The 17,567-nt window shown below is 35.5% G+C and overlaps 1 protein-coding gene across 1 annotated transcript in view; it reads right to left on the reverse strand.

Annotated features, from left to right (window-relative positions):
- LOC150098052 (uncharacterized) overlaps positions 1-13,913 on the reverse strand; it is a 64,383-nt gene extending 50,470 nt beyond the window's left edge. The window contains exon 1 of the mRNA XM_090406590.1: positions 13,795-13,913. Coding sequence (XP_090262716.1) covers positions 13,795-13,891 — 97 coding nt within the window. The 5' untranslated portion in view covers positions 13,892-13,913. The remainder of the gene's footprint in view (positions 1-13,794) is intronic.
- Between the last annotated feature and the right edge of the window lie 3,654 nt (positions 13,914-17,567).

Here is a 17,567-nt window from a genome sequence, read left to right on the forward strand (position 1 = left end):
CAGCTCTGAAAAACTTCCCAAACCTCAACAAATTTGGGTGCATGAGACCGCCCCAAATTTGGGAAGCTTGCATTCTAAGAGCATCAGCCCAACAGCCAAGACAACCCAATTTAGCCCGCTAGGGGACTTAGGACCACTTCAGTTGCTTTCTTCAGCCACATTTGTGTAGTGTTAGCGCTTGCGTGTACATATCATTATTTTGTGATCCCTGAAGATGGTAATGTAACATAACCGAAATATGCGAAGTATTAATTAAAGTTTTTAATGAATATTTTAGTATACGTTGTCTTTCCCTAAAATCTGACATGTATTACCAACGTATAAGTTTATCTACAAGAATTATTTACGAAATAGTTCATAATAGTGATAAAAAATTATTAATTTTAGGCTTAATAGGATGTTCTGATGAACAAAATTTCTGATCTATAAGAGCTGATGAAATTGGTCTGTTAAATTCAGCACAGTGATCTTAAGCTTGATCGTGGGGCTCTTTTTTCTTTGCCGAAGTTTTCAAGGATATCTAGGATATTTCGCGATAAAGTGGGATGCAGTGGACAGTGCCTACATAATCGAAGTCTCGGGGATCCCCTCGCAAATTATCTCCCAATACGTTTTTAATTTTACCAACCAACACTTTTAATAAACCAATTTAATTACACAAAACAAACATTAACCATTATTAATGTTAAACAAATAAACATATTATTTTATTAAACAATAATTATTTTTTATCTTTTGGAAATAATTTAAGAAAGCTCGATTATAATTTTCTTTCAAGATCAAATCAATATTATTTTGATCCGTTTACGCAGGGCCCCCTGAACTGCGTGGGTCCCATAGGCCGGTGCCTACTCTGCCTATTTGGTAATCTGGCGGTGGAGGATGTAAACAGGAATGATGTAAGTACTTTATCGGCCGCTTTCAGAATCATGCGGAAACTTAGAGGGGGGTGGGGGGTGGAAATGTAACATTCCGTAATGAGAAGGGAAATAATGAAAATCTCAAGAAGCGAGATTTTCATTATTTTTTCATTATTTTCATTATTTTCATCGCAGTGGAGAGAAATTTTGAAAGAAAAACCTTTATTGAATTTATATATTTTATATAACAAAATAAAGAAATGGGAGATGATATCGAGTAGGAAGAAGAGGGTGAATCTCTATGACACTTTGCGACAAAGAAGAAGAGAATCTTCAAATAATAATAATAAAAACATCGCCTTGATACAGCAGCTAAGCTAGTAATAGGCCGAAAATAAAAGTATTCTAGTATTCGTAGCACGCAATTTGTATAACGTTCGTAGTGTGGTTTACTCTACAGACAGCAATGAGTCCGGTGTCACGTAATAATAACAACAACAATAATAATGCAAATTGCACATACTTGAACATTAACATACTGCAATGTTTTCACCTCAATATAGTTCACCATTTTCCAACCCAAGCTGGGTTATTTTAGTAACTAAGTTATATATATTTAATTTTAGGAGCGTTTTACACATGCGTTGCTATTCGTTACTTTATCTCGTTCAATATTTCGATCAATGGTATTTAAAATCTTGTCTGTGCTAAAATTTATCAGCCCAATCAGTTGCGGTTTAAATAGAACAGTCCCTTGTATAAGAATAAGTAATACAATATATGCTTCCGTACCATATAACATCTTGTGATTGTTACGTAAATAGGCACGAATGGATTGTCACAGCAATAAACCTAATTAATGCTATGACAAACAAATTAATTATATCCATATTCTGCTGTGTGTGGGAATTGTGACAGTTTGTTTGTTTTACCAAAAGATAAACTTCCGCTAGAATGAGAGCAACTAATTAACCTTTAGTTTATAAGTCCTTGTAAAAAAAAAATTCCTGCGTTTTATGCGGGATTTAAATACGGCTCTTTTCAACTGAAGGACAAACGTGTCATCCTAGCGAATGTGCTGTTAATAGTTCCACAGATAATAACGTCGGTATTATCTTGCGCAGACGCCGTTAACTGTAGAATAATACAAAGGTAACTATTATTGATTATAAGATTACTTTTAACTGTAGGATTTAATATTCGTTTGCAATTAGGTTTGCAGCAATGAATGCTGAAATATTCCACCAGTTCAACTTTGTTCCCGGACATTTAAAAAGCAGGGAGGAGGAAGGAAATTGAATGTCCACTTTGGAGCAGTAGTCAAACAGAGATGGGACTGATTCGGTAAAAATTAAGGGATCCAATAATAGAGAATGAAGTCAAAGAAAAGAGGGGGAAAAATTAAAGTTTTGTAGTATATAATTTGATGTTCTCAGAGAATTGTACAATGCCATGAAACACGTAATCGCAGTACTTATTATGTGTTTTATATAAAAAGTACAGAGTCCATTGACCGAGGTTTTCCGATTTTATTATCTCAGCACAAAACCAAAAGATTTCTCAGAGACGTACATTTTAGTTAAAACTGAATAATTGATATCCCGATTAAGTATTAAATATAATTCCCACCAATCCGATACAGGATTTTTCTCTTCCAAAAGATTGCTTTAATGGTTGCGTGATTTTTTTTTTTTAAATTTGTTTTAAATATGTATAAAAGCATATTTCTGGAAGTAAGAAATGGTGTTATTTTCGACTGTTTTCTGCAATTTTCATATTCATTGACAAGAAATGGTACGTGCACTACTTCTTATTTTTATTAGTTTCTTGTGTGCGTTTTTACCGCTTTGGTCAGTTACAGTATGAGATTTTTTGGCTTCTGTCCAATGGCAGTGATTACGTTTTCTTAATGGAAACTAAGTTCTAATACTTGAAAAGGTCAATGATCTCTTTGTTATTGTGAAATATGATTCAAATATTTGGTCAATTTCTTCGAAGTTAGCGACCAAAATTCTAATTAGGAATTAAAAAAAAAAAAAAGATATATTTTTGAGAAAACGATGAGTAATCAAAAACATATGTAATATATATTTTTTATTTTTATTAGTTTCTTGTGTGCGTTTTTACCGCTTTGGTCAGTTACAGTATGAGATTTTTTGGCTTCTGTCCAATGGCAGTGATTACGTTTTCTTAATGGAAACTAAGTTCTAATACTTGAAAAGGTCAATGATCTCTTTGTTATTGTGAAATATGATTCAAATATTTGGTCAATTTCTTCGAAGTTAGCGACCAAAATTCTAATTAGGAATTAAAAAAAAAAAAAAGATATATTTTTGAGAAAACGATGAGTAATCAAAAACATATGTAATATATATTTTTTACACAATGAGCTCTACACAATTTAGCTGCTACTTATTTGCCACAATCAATTAATTATCGGTATGATGATATCGTATGATGATACCATACATTCCTTTACGAGAATGTATGGCACCATCTCAGTTCCCCCCCCCCCCCCAATTTTATCCGGGCTCCAGAACCAGCATAGCTGACGAATCAGGCCTATGGCTGGATCAATATTCCAGACTGTAATCCGTGTGTGTCCACGGGACGGTTTGCCTGCTTGCCGGATGAAAACCCCAGATAAACTGGCGAAAAAAAGCCTGCTGTCCACGCCCAAGACCGGCTAACGTGGCTACGGCTGAGGAAAATCCTTAAGCTCCTCGTCGCCGACGAGAATCGAATCTAGGACACTCCTTCCTCCAGGAGTATGGTTGCGAAGCGCAAAGCCACTAGGCTAACCGCGCGGACTATTTAGAATAAAAATTCTGGAATTTGGTTCCAGTGGTTCTTAAGCGTGCATTAAGTACAAAATGAAAGAATGAATATTTTGCAACTATTGAAACAGACAATAAACAATCTGGCATGATGTGTAATCAACTGAATAAATTTACATCGAATAAGAGAGAAATTTTCCAAAACACTAAACTTCAAGCCAATCTTAATTTATTGATCTGAGAGATGAGTTAGAAATATGATACGATCAAAAACCAGAAACTCCGATATGAGAGTTCTGAGAAAAATTAGGGGAATGAACAGGCGGCATCAATAACAGAATCACATTAGAAATGGAGATATTAGGAAGGAACATGATATTGTTAGTATTTGGGACTGTGTGAGAAGAGCTCACCTGAGGTGGTGTGACCACTTCAACAGAATGGGGGGACAACAAGATGGCAGGGGGAAAATCCAGAGGATGACCAAGATCGATGTAGAATGGTGCAGTCAAAAGTGCCTCAGAAGACCGAAATGCTAGATATGACAATATTGGAGCCTGAAAAATAACAGATTAATCCACCGTTGAACTCATGGTAGCTCCGGATATCAGAGTAACTCTACTATAATCTATTAACGGACCTGCTGGCATTTAATGGTGGATGGACGCCAGGTTCATTTAGTAGATTCGCTAGCAGAACTACCTTTATGATGGCCTGTGGCGTCCCGGAAGCTTCCACATGTTGAAGTCTCAAAATTTGAAGAGCACGTGACAACATTAAATGTAAAAATGTCGCACGAACTTCAATAAATTTCTTTCCATTACGTTCTTTGTATTATCCGTGTCTTTGCATTTTACAAAAGAGAAAAAATGCTTGCAGAAGGAATAACAAGATGTTTATACACTTCCATGTGTATCTAATAACCATTAAGTTGAATATTTTTTCACATTTTATCGTCTCTAAAAATGAATCTAAAGCAACGTAGTAGTCTCTGGAGCTGAAAGCTAATAATATTAATATATTGATTATTATTATTAACAATAAGAGGAAACAAAGTTAATTTGACTTTTTTTTTCTTTCAAATTATTACATATAATTCAAATTATTTGGTATAAAGGAACTGCGGGTAAATCGGAATACTGTTTTGTGTAAAATGGGATTTCGTATCACCTTAAATTCCTTATTGAATTGTCACTACAATAACAAATGTTTGCATATAATATGGAAATCTGTTTATAACAATGTTTTTAAATATAAATAAAATTTTCTTTAGCTATATCATATTATTAAAAGCATCTGTCTACTTCCTCCATGCATGTTTATGCATGGAGGAAAACATTCATCGCTTTGCTTGCTTTCCTCAACACCCAACTTGCAGAGATTTCCTCTTTTTCCACCGTTTTGTAATAATCACTGGAATATGTTGGGCGAGCGTTGGACCGAAGGGTCATATACGGTCAACACAAGAAAGTAGAGGATGCAAATATTAAAGAGTTTAAAAGATGGCTGTGTATAACTGTAGTCAAGAATAATAGATTCCATTTTTCTTAATCTTCCAAGAAGTCTCTTACGTTTCGTTTGCTTTAGTGTTTCAAGTTTACGCTGAAACCTTTTCATAGGCGAACGTTCGAACGAAACCAGAAAAGAGCCGTGAAAAGTTCAACACCAACAATAACATAATTCCGGTAAAGATTGAAGCATGTATTCCTGAGATAAGGCGGAAAAAAATGTTGAAAGAGAATTGTTAAAAATTGTTAAAAGTTGAACATTTAAAGATGAAGAGCTGGGCTTAGGTTATGTATAGATAGCCAAGATCGTTGGGCAAATAATAAAAAAATCATGAAAATATAATAATGATCTCTATTTAAATTTTTTCGGTCTCGAAAAAAGCATAAATTTAGAGGTGTAATAGAAATTTATACATAGCTTATACTTAAGTGGCAAATCAACTAGCTTGTTTGGAAGCAGTAGCATATGAGGAAAGTGTATTATGGATTAATTTTGTGTGTTTTCTTGCAGCATTTCATGGAATGAGTAAAAAAATGCATCTTTTGAAGAAAACTCACCTACGTCTCTACATGATCGGCTAACTCGTCTTCAAATGAAGTTGTTCATATAAATAATACTGAAGATTCACGACTCCAGAGGCACTATGTGTAATAGTTGAAATTGTCAGTAGTTAAACTTGAATAATCGGCTGCTATTTATACCTTTATAGATCATATTATTTAGAAAAGTGATATCAAACCTGGTATCCGAGTAAGGGATATTGAGCTTATTTCTTTATATATGGCGATGGTGACATCCTCATAGAATAATCTAGCAGGGCATCAAGAGATTTTAACCACATTAAACAGACTGTGGAATTCAGAAAGTGATCCTCCACAGCACGTGCTAATAAAATACTCCTCATATACTACCATCACCACTAGCCCATAAGGGTTGCATCCGAAGCACGATGGATCTCTTCACTTGTGATCTGAACAGTGAGCATAAACTTTTGATATGCTCGCTGGCTGCCATCATACTCTAGACCTGCTGAAACATCGAACATCTGGAACTGGGATTCGTAGAACCAGGCGATTTTTCTATCCCTCAATTGTTTAGTGTTGGTCTTCCTATGTCTACTATACCCAAAGTTACCTGATTTTTACTAACAGGAGTGAAAAATTCGTTGAGACCGTCTGCTGCCTGTGAACACAGTACGAGTTGCAGGATGACAGATTCTGAGATACTTGCAGAAATACGTCTGGTATCGAGAATTATGCTCTCTCTCTCTCTCTCTCTCTCTCTCTCTCTTTCTCAGTATCTTCCTACCTGCTTTATACAGTCCTAGGAAGAAACACATAATGATGTCATTTATGAAGTCGTAGATTCCATGAATAATAAGAACATGTCTGATAAACTGACCATTCAGCGTGTAATGATAATAAACTGTGTGTCATAATAAAGTATGTTTCTTTGCGCTTATAAACAATAACCAACAACAACCATCAAGTGGCACACAATTAAAATAATAATCCCAAGAACCGTTATATATGATTATGTGTTCTTGTACTCGAGTACACGAACACAGATTCTCATTTTCACATCCACTAGCGTTATTATGGGTGTTTCTTAAGTTACCCATGCAGAAAGTAACGTCTGATCCAGCGCGAAGTATTAACTGGCTACAGTAGGTGAAAAAAAAAGCAATGTTATTAAAGGCATTGTGGCAATCTGTCATTAACACCTGGTTTCACTGGGAATGTTGACATGAAATCCTGATGAGCATTAAGTTAGGAAATAATAAATAGGATGGTAAGTGAATTGAGAAAGATGTGTATCCCACACACACACACACACACATACACACACACACACACACACACACACACACACACACACAAAGTTGAGTACTCAAGTATATATTTAGCAGCTGTCGGTCTATCAAGCATAATTCAATCGGTGCTGATAATATAATTTTATCAAACTATTAACATACGGACAAGTTTTGAAAAGAACACCAATCTTATATTTTCTCCAGATTTCCCTAATTTCCCTACATAACCGAACTGTGGAGCATGATGTACGGAATATTTATCGAAAGACAATTCGTCCAGTAATTCATCTGAAGACAATTTACCGAAAAAAAAGTAATTTGTAGAACAACAAGTCACAAAAACATAGTTTTGAAAGATGATTCCTTGATAAAGCATTTAATTAAAAACCCATATTCGTAGAAGCGACAAATCATCGAACTAAATAACTATTTGAAAAACGAAGGAGATTTCGTAAAAACGTCAACTGATTGAAAACGAACCCTAAAGGACGAACTTTAGATAATATTTATAGATTTAAAATGTATAAATTTGACCTACTATAAATAATGTTATACAATACATTATGAAGAATGAAATGTAATATGCACTTTATCACTTTTATATCGTTTTAAAATTCAAATTTTATAGCTAAATATCAATTTAAAAAATCCAATTCTTTTGCAGTTGTCTGCGCACAAGTTCATTAAGAGGACAAGTGCGACGATTTGTTGTAGGAAATTTTATACAAACTATAAAAATATCTTAAGCACTCATATACAAATACAGATAATGAATTTGTACAGAGGAGAATGCAATTTTATAGAGGCAGTAAATATATTGGAGTTTAAATAATAATTGATTTAAATATAGGATAAAAATCCCAAAACTGTTAAAAGAAAGGGCAACAAATGTCAATTTTTATTTATTTGTTTTTAAATTTGTCCATACACGGTAGAATAGCCAATAGAACCGTAGTGCAGTGTTTGGGATGTGAGTGAGTGAAGGAAGATACTTATAAACATTTTTTTCCTTTTTTTTTTCTTTTCTTTTTTCTTTTCCTGAAGAATTGGAGGTAATAGTTGTTGGGGAATACTTCGTTAGAAGGGCTGTTTTAGAGGACATGGAATAAACGAAGAGGAGGAGAAGCAGGTTCGACGCGTCTACAGTTAGACAGAAAAGAGATGTTGGACAGCTGCTGCCCGTGCACAAAAGATACAGAGCTGAAACAGTGCATCCATGATATTTAGTTGAAATATCATAGTTGAAATATAAGTCGAAATGTTCTTCTCTAGACAGCATCAAGAATTTTTTGGAAGGTTTTAGGTAGATCACCCCAAACTTTTTAAAAGTATTTTAAGGATATGGGTAGACATCGAAGTTAGTAAGTGAATGGATGAAAAGTAACATCTTGAAAGTGGAAGTGATTGCTCAGTTTTTTTAGAGGCTGACGAAGCGGCTGATGTGTTATGTTTATACCAGAAGAAGCTCCAGTTACATGTCAATTCAAGGAGCGAAATATGACCCCGTTTGTTGATTTGTGAGATCGCGTTTGCTAGAAAAAGATAACAGAAAAAAAGGTTAAATATTTATAGTCGTAACAAATAATATTTGCCTTTGAAACTTAAAAGGTTTCGAATGTGACAGAGAGAGCTTACGAAAATTCAAGAACCAGCTCGAAACATCTTTCAAGTGAACCTCTGCAGCTCGGCACAGAGAAGCACTTTGGTTGGAAAGATCTGGGTTCGATTCCCGTCTATGACGTGAGGAACCTTTATGAGGTTTTCGACTAAAGGTGAGTTAGACTGGTCTGATACGGTGGCGGAGGGTTTCCCCCCTCAAAACAGGCAAACTGTCCAATGAACATACATAGACATGTACAGACATAGAAAATTCGGGGAATGATGGTAGTCTACAATGGCTCCGGCTAGGAAGTAGTAACATCTGACCAATACCTAGTCTCGGACTTAAATACCAAACGTGCCAATAACGGTATCCTAGATACTCCCATAAGCTAACAACAACCTTTCAAGGAAAACCCTTAATGAAAAGCACTAATAGATGAATTGTTTAGGGATAGCACCCCGAGCAGAATTCGTCACCTGTTAAATAGAGTAATACCAATGCAACTTCAAACAGTCCATCACTTTCCAAACTTGTGAAAGTTTCAAGGGCAAATATTATTTTATTAGTTGGATATTAATCGATATTTATTATCCTTTGTTTTAATAATTATTTAGTTCTCCCAGAATCTTTTGGCTCGCTTGGTAATAGATGAAACGTAACTCGTAGTCCATAGTACATCTTTGTACGAGATGGCTATCGATATGATTTTATAAAATTCAATCAAGCACGCGAAAACAGAGATGAGTAGAATGCAGTTCTCATTTTATTATTACACATTATCACCTATTATTTTGTTATTAATTATGAAAACAATCATATTACACCAGATATAAACTAATAATCTAAAACATAACACATTTAAATCGTAAAAGACTCAGTTCCTGATGAGCATACGTATTCATAGTGGCTATCTGTTTGCATTGAATTGCAGTTAACTAGTTCTTAAAGAACTTCATTTACATGTTTATGTATTTTATTCTATTTAGCATCTTGCATTCGGATTTCATCTTAATATTAAAAAATATCTGTGCCTTTTCAACCAGGCGTAGGTAAACTGGATTTCTTTTCCACCACTATCGGTTCACCTCTTTAGAAGCGGGCAGTACGCTTATACTAGAATGAAAAGTCATTGAAAATTCTGGTGTTATGCGAACCACCATCATCACCACCATGATTCATCGAACTAAAAATCCAGTGAGTCAAAGTGGATTTTCGAAAGACCTGAATCACTTTTTATATAGATTTTTGCTGTCTTCATGTTCTTAGTGATAAATAAGGAAAGTTGCATTTATAACTTATAAACCATCACACGGTTTTGTCAATTTAAAGCATTTACTTCAAAAACAAAATTTAAGGTTAAGGTTACTGCCATTCTAACTAATTAATGTTTACTGCCATTTTTTATACAAAATAATACAGAGCAAGGAAGGTACAACATGTAAGTCGAGAAAAGAAACTAGTTTATTTGAGTTAAGAGTTTTGCAAACATTTAATTACGTCAGTTATTTTTAGAATAATAGTTTTAATTAGGTTGATCCAATATTTTTTTCTCGTGCATGCAAATGGTACAAATCCATACGTACAGATATGTTTAGATTTGTTTTCTCATTCTGGTTTAATTGCTCTTTTTAGAGAGTTAGAACCTTGAGAATTCAGAACCCATACACATACATACACAAAAGGGGGAAAGTGAGAAAAAAATAAATGTTATCATATGTGAAATACACTGTCTGATTGTGAAATAGGATTGCGATTTTGTAGAGTAAATACTGAGATTGTCCGTTCAGTTTATTGATGCACAGTAAACGAACATGCTCTGAAACTATTGCAAAACACAAGCAGTGAATACAATATGAGAGAATGAATGGTAAAAAGTATTATATAGCGATATTTTTTTCTGTCTCAGCCAAATATCTATTTATTGAAAGAAAAGCATTTTATAGCCAACCGTCCTTTTTTGACGCTAACTTACTGGATACAACAAAGCTTAATGATTTTATAATTCAGTGAAAACGAAAGCATATCTTAGCCTTACTAATAATGCACAGCTGTAGAAGTTCTCTCGAATAGTGGTATATGTAACGGTACTTTCAGTAGATAGGTGTACCTCTTACCAACTACACTATGGAGACTTTTTCCCCCTCTGGAAGGAAAAAGAGTAAAGAGAGACGAACTGTATTAAGCTCTGCGCTGATGTGGGCGGTAGTGACTAGTCACTGTGTCACTGTCTTCATGTTGAATATGCTGCTGACATTTTCCTGTATCATTTTAATGCCAACGAATATTTACATATGCAGTAGAAGAAAATAGGAATGTTGATTATTGATAGATATATATATAGCTCATCCAAAAGCAATTTCATCGTCGAAACACGTCATGAGTCTCTCAACCTGTCTCCTACACAAGAATGCACCTACTATACGACTGACTATCTGATTGGGTTCATCCATGCAATGCAGGTAAATTATGGGAAGTTATTTGCGCAGAAACAGGGAGTCGAAAAAAAAAATAAAGGATGCAATCTATGAATATGTTATGAGCATATGACTGCTACTCCTCGGATGCTGTCATTTCTATCACAATTACCAGCCGTTTGCAAAAAGCAAGATGTATTTAATGCAATAAAGTGGACTTCAAGTCATAAATATGCGTACTTATAACGATGACGGGATATTGTCACAAAAGATTCCGGTGTTATTTTCGTATATGTTGTCATCTATAAATATATATCATTATCCGTAATGTTCTACTCAAAGGATATAAGCATTTAATCTAGATATGTTTAAGATATACTGTATAAAAGGATACCTTTGTAGTTCTAGAATAAACGCTTGTTTCCGTAGAAAGCGAATTGGAGAAAAAGGGCATTTTGTTGCACGTTGCTGATTCTCGCAAAGTTCAACAAATCTATTTATTCTTAAGTTTAAGGGAGATAGTAAATCCCGTATTATTCTACAGCCGGGTACGAAACTCGGATCGAAATCCTAGAGTTTCATGCCGAAAAAACTATCGGCGTAACTCAAGTAATCACTTGAGTAGTACAACACCAGGGCAACTCGGAGCAAAGGTGGAGCAAAATCCGTCACTATCCTTAATATTATCTCATAATGTAAAACTCAGCTCCTAGGAGATGTATTACTCTTTTACATTATGAGGAGAGGTCACTACCCAGACCGGTTTCAACCCTTTTTGAGGTCTCATCAGTGAGTAGGTAGACCTAGAATATCAAGGTTTTAAGTGAACCGAACTTACATATACCTCTACTAATGAATTGCTAAACTGGTGTACTTATATATTATTATTACTACGATAACAAGCCAAAAGAGCTTGTTATCTTTTGGCTTGTTATCTATTTATTCTTGTTATTTAACTAATGGATTATTGCACTCATCTATCACAGTAATCACTGAAAATTAAGGGGAAACAACTTCGTTTAGTTTTCTTAATTTATAACGAGAAACTGCTACTCGTGGTCAGAATTACTGTATACTTATAACAGATTATTATCTTTCAACGTAGGGATTATAATGTGGTGAACGAATATGTCTCTCTTCCCCTTTGGGTAACTTTTGAAATGGGATTAGACCTGATGTGTGTTTGCTGTTAAGTGTTTTATGTCAAAAGCGATTGGGTTTCTGAAAGACAGTTTATGGGTTTTCCTTATAAACTGTTTTCGTATTATAGGGAATGTTCATCCAGGTGTAAACATTGTACTGCCGTCTGTTGTTGTATGGAAGTGAATTTCATGAGGTGATTTTGTGATTACGAATTTCACCGTTGTTACACATCGGTTGCATGTTGTTGCACATCGTGAATGTAAAGAAATGAATAAGGTTGATATATAGAAATAGAGATGCACTGATGGAATATTTCTGCAACATCCATATCAGATATGTTTATTATACACCTATAAATCCACTCGAATGACATTGGAGAAGGAATAAGAATAACTTAACTCATTGTTAAAACGCATTATGAACTTTCTGTGTTGCTTAAAATCGGGACAGCTGGTAGCTAATTTTAATTAGTAAGCTTGCATTTAGAAAGAGTTTGGGAGATTAATGTCGGGGACTGAGGCAGTTGAAGCCTCAGTTAAAGTATTCTATGTCAACTGCGTATTCTCAGAGAGGTTTATGAAAGTTTTAGAAAAATCCCTTTACTATTTAGGATAATATAACTCAGTCTCATTCGAAAAGGCATGTAAAATATTCTTGATGTGTTTGATGTAATTTAAATCTACGTCTTTTCAACGACAGGAGGGGAGTACTATCGGCTGAAAGGAGTCGGCATGGAATGAAAAACTGTTTCACACACACACACACACACACACACACACACACACACACACACACACACACACACACACACACACACACACACACACACACACACACACACACACACACACACACACACACACACACACACACACACACACAATTTTCATTCACTACGACTATATGAGTAGGCTCCACCCAAGATGTCTCATCTGAGAAAAGAGAAGTGAAGAGTTGTGGACACACCCACTGTTGTCGGATAAATCGTTCCTTGCTTAGCAATTCATGCAGGAAAACTGAATTCGTTTCTTGGCTGACGTAGATTTCTGAATGACGAGTCAGCAAACGGAAGAATGTTGTAGCTGAGATTTTTAAGCTTAGTTCATATCGCATATGTTTTAGTAAGGGGGGGGGTCAGTTTTCTTGTATCGAAATCTTTACTGTTTGCTGTGAAAAACGAAAAGAGAGATAGAAAAAGCATCATATGCTCTGATAGTCGAATATAGTGGTGCTAACAGTATACTCTCTAGTGATGCCAATATCTGCATCCCCAGACGTCAATGCAGGCGTTTGGATGGAATGTGTATTCAATAATCGATGTGTGTCTGAAATGGATGGTGGAGGGAAATCCCGTCTTCACCGCAAGTGGATGAAGCTCGGGATGTGAATGAGTTAGAGATGAATACCTCGACAGGATGGAATATGTGAGCACAGATCGAAATATTACCAAGGGTACATAACATCTTGCACACGACAAATCAACTGGTTCATTCATTCATTCATTGCAGAATATCTTTAAAACTCAGCCAGAAAAGTGTTACATTCTTTCCTTTAGGAAGATTGGAGCAGTTTCATACTCCAATGAGTGGAGCTGCTTAGATTGGTATTTTATCGAATGCAAGAGAGGGAATAAGTCGGTTTATTTAATGACATAGAGGAGGACAATTGTACTTACCGCTCTCGCAAACACATGGAGTCACGGACCGCCTATCTGCGACCTTTCTCCTTCGAAACAACCAAAACATCGCTGTCCACCGCCTTTTGTCGAACATTCACAAAGTGGTTCAGGGGGATAGCTTACGGCACGCAAAGGCTGAGGCTTCTCTGGTTAATCCATTTAGTTACGGAGACAGCAGTTAGAGTAGCGCCTATTCTCAGCCGCCTGCTTCTGATCTGTCAGTTCGGTTGCTGCTGCTGCTGCTGCTGCTCTCTCTCTCTCTCTCTCTCTCTCTCTCTCTCTCTCTCTCTCTCTCTCTCTCTTTCTCTCTTTCTCTCTCTCGATAGCGGAGGATTGCTCGTGATCGACCGCGACTGACGTCACCAACGGGTCATTCAGTTAGCAGAGGCGGCGCCGGAAGACGAAGAGAAGGACTTGAGAATACACAGTCATGAATAAATAAGATGAATTTACAAGCTGACGTCACGCTATTCTCCAGCCAATTACATTAGAAAAGTTTTAATCTTGGGGAATTAAATGGCTTCGTGTTTAGATTTGGAAACTGACTACTGCTCGTGCGCGCGCGTGTATGTTTGTGCGTGCGCGCGCTCAGTTGCATGAAGCAGACATGCATTACGAAAATCCAAACTTTCCAATTCATTTCTTAAATCACGTATTTGTTGTGCAAAAAAAAAGATAGATGGAAAAGTGGTTGGGTAGATTTTAAGTTAAGACATTACGTTAGTAAAACAAGAAGACATCGTAACATATCTTAATTATATTCAGAGCTAATATGATAAAATCGGAGACTTCATTAGCCTTTTTGTTTATTACTTCATTTATTTAGTATATTTAATTATATTTTGACAAACATAATTAGTCTTGTGTATGCAAAGATCCTTTTCTGGAGGTTATTATTATTATTATTATTATTGTTCCGGGAAACTCCAAGGAGTCGACAGACTCATCGAGGGAATTATCCAAAAGAATTTCTCCAAAATTAAAGATAAATACTATCACACCGAGATGGTGTGATAGTATTTAACTTTTCTTTAATCAATACACAAATTAAAATTAATAATGAATCCGGTTACAATAATTATATATTATTAAGATTACTTTTAACTTGCAGGAGTGTCAGTAAGCAGGCCTCTAAGGCCGAGTGGTTAACGTATCCGTGTTCTAACCTTTCTAACTGTGTGCTATATGAATTCCGCTGTGGGCATGCGATGTCATGTACTATCTTGAAGTATATGACATCGTACCTCAAGACAGTACATGAGGTACATGATGTCTTGAGGGGGGGGATGAATTTCATCGCCCGGTGTGAGACTATCATCCCGCTTATTGGAGGAAGTAGCTTAAAAGTTCTATACAGCTCTTTTTACAGGGTTCACAGCTGGCTTCCTATTCTCTCCACTCTCCTCAGCCCATTTCACAAACATGGCACTTCCTTTCTCGCCACTTCTATTTGTTTTTATCCATAGTGTTGGATTTTACCAATGAAAAGTGGGATAATACAATCTTCTATAACTTAACAGAGTTGGAATAAGGATTAGATAATCCAGGAACCAGAGATCAAACACGGACTTTTTTTCAAGTCATTTCAGTAAGTAGGTCGTTCGTTTCATTTACCACCTCAGGACAATCAGAAATAGCCAGACCTACAGTAGTATTCTAATCCACCTACGTTAGAGAACCTCCAGTCCAGCCGATATTGCTCTCACATCTGCTGTATTCTCAATCACCATACATCTTAAAAGAGACTACTTGAACTCTTAACTGACATCCATTTGCATTCTTGATGACTGACATGTCTTCTGATACCTTCCATTTCCTTATATTTTGGACATATACGTGCTCATGCCTTTGCCTTCTACATTTTTAATAAATGGAAATGCACGTGCCACAAGTAGCGCATGCTATGAAAATGTTCATATATGAAATTAATATTTCAGCACATATACAGATTGTGGGCAACGATTTAGACAGTGAATGAAATGTTGCCATCTTAACATGCTAAATGAATGGTTCAAAAGAGTAAACACAGCACGTTTGATCACACCAGTATTAAAACAAAAGTTAAATCTATAAAATCAATTACGTTTTTCTATAAACGGCAATTTGCAGGAGCTTGTAACATCCTCTTAACATTTTAAAATGTTATCCGTTCATTAGAAACAACTAAAGAATGCTTCACTTAGGTATGTTTTAATTTTTTTTTTTTTGAATAATTAAAAACTGTCCTCCATTCATCTTACCTGTACCTCATCGTGGCGTGGAGGTCAACGGGTGATGTAAGCAGAGCATACCGGAAGTGTATACTTCCAGAAGGATCACACTAGTTATGGAGGATCACCTACATCTGTATATCCAACCAACACAGGAAGAGTTTTTCACGTTGCGTTAGCAGCTCGCCAGAGAAAGTTAAATCCAATTACTCAAAGAAACAAGGAAAGCGAAACTAAAAGAAGAAATACTGAGAATTGGCACCTGGAATGTACGATTCCTGACAGGAAGAAAAGAATAAACTCGCCCACACGTCCGTAGCGAGTAGATTTTGCTAACTGGAAGTAACTCCAGTAGCTGCAAATAAAATATAATTTTTTTATTTATTAAACGACACACGTCATATACTTTAGAGAACCATTTTAGTAACCAAAATTAATGTAACAAATTATATTATTTTTAAAAAAAAAAATCAATGTTTTTTTTACTGTTTACCCGTCTTCCTATTTTTATTATTTAACAGTCTATCTTTCTTGGGATGGTTCTCACACAAAGGAAATGTTCTCCAAAGACAACAGGAATCACTTTTTGGAATTCCTATTGCATTATTGGGACATAAAATTAAAATGTTATATCCCTTCGGCGAGTACTTTTTTATTTATTTAATTTTTTTGCGTAGCGATTACGGTTTTTTGTTTTATGCAAAATCCTAACTTGCCACGAAATGCTATTAAACGCTTTTATCGACATAATCATTAAAGTTCAGAATTAACTTTTGTCCATGATGTAGAACTATTAAGTTTTCCATTCTCGACTGCAATCATCGTCAGAGATCAATTTTCACTCACCTTTTATTTACTATAAGAAACAACACTAAAGAATATTAAAAATACTGTGCTTTTTCTTTGCTATAGTAAACCGAACAGAATACACATAACTGACAGACATAGCAGACTGTAAAGGCAGAATTAACTGTCCTATCAGAGAATAAATTTCTATGAAGTTACGCTGTCTCTGTGACATAATGAAATGATAGTGTATATAATGAAAACATAGTCAAGACGAAAGATCAAACATATTCAAAGTGTATTTATTTATTTTTTAGTGTTGTAGAAAAACATGTGCCTTCATCAACGGGTTATAGAACCGGTAACTTCAGCCATCAGTGATGGCGAAGTCAAGCTGTCGATCCTATAACGGCCTTTCTTTGGGCAGTCTAACATATTGGAGGCAATCGTCATTCTACAGGCTACTCAGACAACAGCAATAATGCTATTAATAAGCAACTATTGATGACTTATAATTGTAAACATGAGAAATATGGGAACATATCACATCCAAAAAATTAACACAAGACGCATACATTTTCATTGTAAGTTTAAAATTTGGAAGAAGCAGTAACCTTTTAAGAGGTTTTGGCCGTGATTAACATCTTAATAAGTGATCCAAGCAACACTGGGTCTTACAAAATAAGGAATGAGGATGCTTTTTGGTAAGAAAGGGCCTGGTTCTAATTTCTTCGAGAACACGAATATGTGTGTGCGTGGGTTTTTCATTTGAAA

Source organism: Typopeltis vanoorti, chromosome 16 (assembly GCF_054136105.1).
Source record: "Typopeltis vanoorti isolate ZY-2024b chromosome 16, IOZ_Tvanoo_1.0, whole genome shotgun sequence".
In the NCBI taxonomy this organism is placed as follows: domain Eukaryota; kingdom Metazoa; phylum Arthropoda; class Arachnida; order Uropygi; family Thelyphonidae; genus Typopeltis; species Typopeltis vanoorti.